General features: G+C 43.6%; 1 protein-coding gene across 4 annotated transcripts in view; it reads right to left on the bottom strand.

Moving 5' to 3' along the window:
* LOC308472230 (uncharacterized protein) overlaps positions 1–7,465 on the bottom strand; it is an 84,638-nt gene that overhangs the window by 34,314 nt on the left and 42,859 nt on the right. For all 4 annotated transcript variants that reach the window (XM_080996883.1, XM_080996886.1, XM_080996884.1 and 1 more), the window contains 2 exons: positions 6,787–6,939; positions 5,606–5,708 (listed from right to left, as the gene is read on the bottom strand). In XM_080996883.1, the coding sequence (XP_080853009.1) occupies positions 5,606–5,708; positions 6,787–6,939 (256 nt within the window). The remainder of the gene's footprint in view (positions 1–5,605; positions 5,709–6,786; positions 6,940–7,465) is intronic.

The following is a 7,465-nucleotide window of genomic DNA, read 5'->3' as shown; positions in this document are numbered from 1 at the left end:
CCTTATCCCACTCTCTCCTTTGGGTAAAGTAACACTGGAGGCAGTGGCGTAGCGTGGGGGGTGCCAGGGGTGCCAGCCGCACCGGGCGCAACACCTGGGGGGGCGCGAGTCCAGAGGGAAGGGACAAGCAATCGAGGCTTGGTTGGGGTGGGGGGTCGTCGTCTCCGCCACTGCTTCTGTTTTCCGCTGCGCTGAGGTGAGCTGGGCGCGGCCAGGCATGCAAGCGCAGCGCGTGGCCAAGCGCTGCAGCCTGGGGAGCCGGCGCCTTAGCGCCTCGCCGTCGGCCGCGCAGCCGTAGCCCAAGCTCGACAACTCGTGGAGGGCGCCTCTCTCTCTCTCTCTCTCTCTCTCTGCCTGGAGGGGAGGGGCTTTCCCTGCTCTTTGTTCCGTTTGAGCAAACACAGCAACGAAACAGAGCAGGGTGGGCAGTAAGACCCTGAGGCAGAATGCAGGAAAGCAGCCGCTTCCTCTTTTCAGGTTTCCTTTCTCCGGTACCTACCCACCCACGTTTATTGCGAGGGAAATCTAGCTGACTGCAGGGAAGGGGTTGGGTGCATGTAATGTGTGACAAAGGCATCAGGTGTACGTCTTGGGTGGAAAGGGTATAAGGGTGGGGAGGTAGAGTGCATTTTAAAAAACCAAAACATTGTGGATTTAAACAAGGAAAATGTAGCATAATCTACTGTTTGTAAGGGCCCTTTGGGATTGGTTTTACCCATCTCAGACAGTTAGCTCATAGTGTAAATAAAGATGGCTGTTGTTTACATTTTTTAAATAAAAGCATCAACAACGATCCTTTTGCACGGTCTGTTGTGCTGTGTTGCAGAACTTTTTGCAGTTGCAGGATTAGGGATGGTGTTCTGTGCTACAGTGGCGTAGCGTGGGGGGTGCAGGCTGGGCCGGCCACACCGGGCGCAACATCTGGGGGGCCGCGCTCCACGGGTTAGGGGGCGCAAAATCCACGGGTTAGGGGGCGCAAATTACTTGCCTTGCCCCGGGTGCTGACAACCCACGCTACGCCACTGACTGGAGGATAAGCTGCTCGGGGTGGGTGGGAATTCTGCACTCCCCATTTGGTGCTTCTTTAACTCTTAAAATTGGAACTCTACCAATCTACTTTTACTTTCTGAGGCAGAGTTAGGTTTGCCTCTATCATGTACAGATTGGCCCTAAATGGGCACTTATCAGTTGATCAAGTGAGCAAGTTATTTGACTCTTGCCCCTGTTTTATTTATATATATATATAAAAACACAATTGGTTTGATCCTATCTAAACTATAAAATAGGCCCATGTTTAGCCAAAGGAAAATAACTGTGTTCTAACCAGATACCCCCAGGCCATTGAAACCGAAATACAGAATGTTCCAACCTTCATTCATCTCAAAAAAACCAGAAGTTTACGCATAAGATATATTACTTTTTTGTAACTTTCTGAACTCTTCATTGTTTTTATAAGTTCTATCAATATAAAAGAGTGCAAAAAAAAGCAAAAAAAACCACACAGGTGAAATGAATTGAGAGAAGCCATTACTAGTAACAACTAGTCAAAAATAGGTTACTAGCAGGTCAGCCTCTACAGAATGAAAGTGTGAATCATTTTTGAAATGTATTACAAAACTTCAGTAGAACTCGAAAGATCTACTACGGACTAAAATATGTGGGTGGAATTAAATGGCACGCTGATTCTGTACACAAGGTTAGGCATGGGAAAAGTCAGTGCTACTGTTGATCATGAAATAGCTGCTCAGGTCATCCATTCATGGCTAGAAGGCTGTATCAACAGCTGAATGTGAAACTGCATTAATAATTTTCTGAAATAATCAATATTATCATTGGATATTATACATATCCAAATATAGAATGAGGATGACCATGCAATCTTACGCATGTTTATTCAGGTATTTAGTGTGGCTGACTTTCAGGTAAGGATTGCAGGCTTGTTCCCAGGACGCTCAATAGAAGTTGTGCCTTTGAAGAAACAATTACCGTATTTTTCGCTCTATAACACGCACCTGACCATAACACGCACATCGTTTTTAGAGGAGGAAAACAAGGGAAAAAATATTCTGAATGAAACAGTGGACGTATCATTTTTGTGCTTCATGCTGTGGCCACAGACATGTGATCTGATGGTGAATTTGGGGTGACCCAATGCAAAAATCCTGAGAATCCCTGTGGATCCATGCTTTGTAACCACGTTTTTGCACCATTGCAGCCCCAGGCAACAGTGGGTGCGTGATTTTGGGGGGGCAGGCTGTAGCCATGGACATGCTATGTGCTCTGATGGTGAATTTTGGCTGACCCAATGCAAAGATCCTGAGGATCCATGTGGATCCATGCTTTGTAACCACGTTTTTGCACCATTGCAGCCCCAGGCAACAGTGGGTGCGTGATTTTGGGGGGGCAGGCTGTAGCCATGGACATGCTGTGTGCTCTGATGGTGAATTTGGGGTGACCCAATGCAAAGATCCTGAGGATCCATGTGGATCCATGCTTTGTAACCACATTTTAAGTGGGGAGGGAAGGAAAAACACAGAAGGCTAAGAATGCAGGAGAGGGCTATAACGTGAGGAAAGGAAGGCAAAAGTTCCCCCCCCACCCACCCACACAAGCCAGCCAGCGCTCTCTCTCTCTCTCTCTCTCTCTCTCTCCCATCTGCATGTTTTCCGGCTGCCTGATATTTATTTTTTTTAATTGCCTTGACAGCAGAAAGCATTTTAACTGCATTAAGAACTATTTAGCAGCGAAACCTAAGCTTTGCCATCCCTTAAGAGGTACAGACACTGTAATCTTCCAGATCGCATGAATTTACAGGCAAAACACTGTTTAAGGATTTCATCCTTTTAAATTGAAGAAAGCATATTTGAATGCTGTGTGTCCCCAAAAACAAAAAGCAGGAAGTCAAATCAGAATTTTAAGCTGAACCTGTAATCTCTCTTCCCTTCACAAACATTGTTCCCTCCGAAGCACAGAGAGGAAAGCAGACACTCTGCTTTCCCCTCTGCTTGCCTGGAGGGGAGGGGCTTTCCCTGCTCTTTGTTCCGTTTCAGCAAACACAGCAACGAAACAGAGCGGGTGGGCAGTAAGACCCTGAGGCAGAATGCAGGAAAGCAACCACTTCCTCTTTTCCCCTCTGCTTGCCTGGAGGGGAGGGGCTTTCCCTGCTCTTTGTTCCGTTTCAGCAAACACAGCAACGAAACAGAGCGGGTGGGCAGTAAGACCCTGAGGCAGAATGCAGGAAAGCAGCTGCTTCCTCTTTTCCCCTCTGCTTGCCTGGAGGGGAGGGGCTTTCCCTGCTCTTTGTTCCGTTTCAGCAATCGTGAAGCCCGATTTGATTTTTGTCTGATTTTTCGGCTCCAGGGACCACACATTCGGTCCATAACACGCACAGACATTTCCCCTTCCTTTTCAGGAGAAAAAATCTGCGTGTTATAGAGCGAAAAATACGGTATGTCATGAAAAGATCTATTGAGATAACTTAATGGATTAGAACTACACACATTCCTTTACTTATAGTGTTCTCACAGAATGATGTCCACTCAATTATGTTAGCACAACACCAACACCTGAGCAGAATATATTGTGCTAGAGGACCAAGAAAGCTTTATTCTGGTTCCATTTCTTTCTGTAACCTAACAACAACTTTATTACAAAAATATTCTGGCTTCGCTTTGTTTATTTCCAAATGTCATGCCCACTGTCTGTTCTCTCATCTGCTCCACTGGCCCACTATGCCTCCTGCTGCATGTGAGAGGACAGGCTGGAGGATGCTAAAACTCAGCCATCTGCTGAGAGGAGAGCATTGCCCAATGTCCATGCCTAGTGTGATCTGAAGTGATATGGTTGTGCAGCGGGCCTTTTCTTAGTGCACAGAGGTGAGATGCAAGTGAAATGGGGTGTGTGAGCGAGCAAGAGAAACCAGACAGAATGGCAGGTGTTTGCATGATAATTGGATGCCCGTGTGAGAATGATGTGTGTTTTGGCCCCACTGTGGTCATGTTGGCCCTAGGAAACTTGACCTGAGAGAGGAAGCTTCCCCACACCTTCTGCAGATATTCAGCCACTGTGTCCAGTTTGTGCAACTTCAAGATGTTTATTCAAGATACTTGGGGCAGTGAGGATTGCCGCCACATTTGCTGCACTCATGTCCATCATGACTGCTTAGATCTACTGGACCAGGACAAAGGATCTGGATCATTGTGATTTAAAATGCCATGAGAAAAGATGATGCCCTGACTCCTTTTAAGGGAGCAATTGTGAAACTCCTTATCAAGGAGCCATTGCTTGTCCCACTGGATCTAAATAACTATCATGTGGTGTCATTTTTTTTTTCCAGGCAAAAAGGTCCTTGAATGTGTAATGGTTGGCCAACTCCACATTTTCTTGGATGAAAGTGATTATTTGCATCTATTCCAATCTGATTTCCAGCTTGGATGTGAGACTGAAATTTCGTTGCTTACATTGGTGGATAACTGGCACCAGAAGAGTGTGACCCTGTTTATTCTCTTGGACTTGTCAGAGACTTTTGATACAACTATGTTTTCTCTGTTGTTCCTGGCTTGATGCTCATTGTTTGCTTAGAGAGAAACAAACCATGGGCACTGGTTCACATGTAATATGAAGCCAACACTGTGATTTGTTTTGTTGCAGCAATGGGAAGAGCAAGGTGGGAATGGTTTGAGCATGCTGCTTATTTTCTGTAAGCCATAGCTTATTTCAGGCTATGGCTTACCAGGGTGTACAAACCAGGCCACCAAAACATTATGAGGCCAACACAGTTTAATTTAAGGATTTCTCCATCTGCCAAAAGAATTAGTTTGGAATCCTATGCACACAGGCTTGTAAATCCCATGGAAATCAAAGGAACTTATTTCAAGCGAAAGTAGAAGCAGGCTGCACTATTTGAGGGGTTTTTTGGGGTGGCGGGAGAAATGTCTGTTTATTTATTTATTTTGACCATTTATATACTACTTAAATACAACAGTCTCTAAGCCAGGCATCCCCAACCTTTGGCCCTCCAGATGTTTTGGACTACAATTCCCATCATCCCTGACCACTGGTCCTGTTAGCTAGAGATCATGGGAGTTGTAGGCCAAAACATCTGGAGGGCCGCAGGTTGGGGATGTCTGCTCTAAGCAGTATACAAGTTACTTAGGACAAAAAAATCAGTTAAAATGATAAGATTAGAATTCAGTTAAAATGCCTGTTGGATATTCAACAAGGACAGGGGCTGCCTGACCTGAAATAATGTCACCAACATTTAGCTACTCTGCCCAAACTAGCCTCTATGTAATCCCACTGTCTTCAGTGGGAAAGATTTAAATGTGTGTTGAACTCTTTCTTCACTTAAAAGTGCTTACTTTGCCTAAGTCCCTTTATACCAGCATAATTTCCTGAGTAAAACTCAGGAATAATGTTTTAACTTTTATTTTTGATGCTGATTTACTATGCAATCCTGTCATCACTTCTCAGACATACGTGTAGGATTGCAGCATCAATGTGTTCAAATCTCCATAAAAGACATTAACAATTTTTTACTATAAAAAGGCTAAGGTTTCACTCTTCCTATTTGTACGTATACTAAATTATTTTTAAAGGATCTCACCATGATATTTCACATCTTTTCCATACAAAGTTGTTTTGTTGTCTTCTTTTATATTTAAAACATCCACACTTCCAGATGTCAGGCCAATGAAGAGTGAATTGCTCTGAAACAGGTATATAATTTCAGTTTGGTATACACAAACTCATTGTTCTCTCTGTCTATAGGTCTAGTAACTTATAGTCAAGAAAAGAATGGCCTTGAGATTGCCACCCCTTTATGGAGAACATTCCTTCATGACTATCTTATTAAGCCATTCATCTTCCTTCAACCCAATTCTTCCTTTTACACAGCTTCTGCAATGACTATAAGAAAAGGGTTTATTTGTTTTTATTTAGTTAAAATTTTATACTTTTCTTTTTTTTAGGAACTTGCTCCACAAAGCAGAACCATAGCTATGGGGGGAGGGGGCTAGCCATGTTTTTTGCCCTGGGTGAAACCTCCAGAGGGGCATCATTGAGGCTTCCAGCCTGTGTGTGTGTGTACGCAAATATGCATGGGTGTGTGCCAAACTGGGTCTTTGAGCCGGGTGAAAAAGGCCTAGTTTCGCCTTAGCACAAAGCAGCCTACTATCTCCAGTAAAAACCAACTCCACCTGATAAGATGTAAGAATACAGAATATAGTATGACAACAGAAGAAGAATAAAACAAAACAAGTCATAAAACAGTATTAAAATATAAAATTCAACAAGGGTTAAAAACTGGAGAGATAAAATAGGCTACCTTGGGAAGGCAAGGGAGAAAAGAAGTTTTCAACAGAAGCCAAAAACGCAACCAAGTTGGGGCTTGTTTCATTTCTAAGGGAAGAGGATTTCAGGCAACTGGTGCCACAATGCTTAAAGCAAGTGCTCAAGTTACAACAGTTCTTACCTTGTGTGGGGGGCACATCAGCAACAGATTTTCAACCACAGATCTAAGTGACTCGGGTAGGCTGTAGGAGGAGAGGTATGGGGCTATATAGACTAGTAGTAAAACATTGAATCTAGGTTGGTAGCAAATTGGCCACTACTGCAATCCATTCAACAAAGGTTTCACATTTGTTGATAGGTTGCCCCAGAGAGCAACCATGCAGCAGTGTTTTTGCAGCAACTGCAGCTTGACACAGCACAATAACTCTAGCATTTCCATTAATGTGTCACACAGACATATTCTCACACTAGCACTCAATTGTTCTCGTTACTCACAAGCCTTGTAAAAACAATGGTATCGTTTGCTGTGTTCACTTGCGACATGAGCTCCAGACCAGGTAAGCTTCTGAAGTGTATCAGTTTGCATCTTGGGCTCTGGCACATAATTATTAGCTGCTGATGGGCCACATCGTGTCTTAAATGGACCACCTAAACCAATTGATGTTTATATTTTAAAATAGCAGTTCCTGAATGGATAAAATTAAAAATTAAAAATTAAAAAAACCAAATCAGCGGGCCACTTAGAGCACATTTTCATATACTCTTTGGAAAGGTGCTGGTATGTTTAGGTTTCACAATAATGTTTCATATTAACCTTTAACATTTTAATGAGATATGTTGCTCTGGGTGATCTCTCAAGAACCCTGCTTCCTAAGACTGTGGTTCTATAATGATTCAAACTGGTTGGACAAGCTGAGCCTGCCAGAATTCCCTTTTGCTGAGAGGGCTAGCACTGATGGGCCTCAGTGGCTGGTCTTTGCATAACTAAGGAATTAGTTGGATAATTTGTGTGGAAAGGGGCATGCCTTTCTACTCCCAGCTTTGCCCTGCCTAGAGGAAATTTTGTGCAAACATGGAACAACTAGATTATGGTAATTAAGTGCACGTGATGTGCCTCACCCTTTAAAATATATGCTATGCGGAGGACAATTAGCAGTTCAAGATAATACATGTA

This window comes from Podarcis pityusensis, assembly GCF_964106645.2.
Source record: "Podarcis pityusensis genome assembly, chromosome: 2".
In the NCBI taxonomy this organism is placed as follows: domain Eukaryota; kingdom Metazoa; phylum Chordata; class Lepidosauria; order Squamata; family Lacertidae; genus Podarcis; species Podarcis pityusensis.
This window is presented reverse-complemented; position numbering and strand designations above follow the sequence as displayed.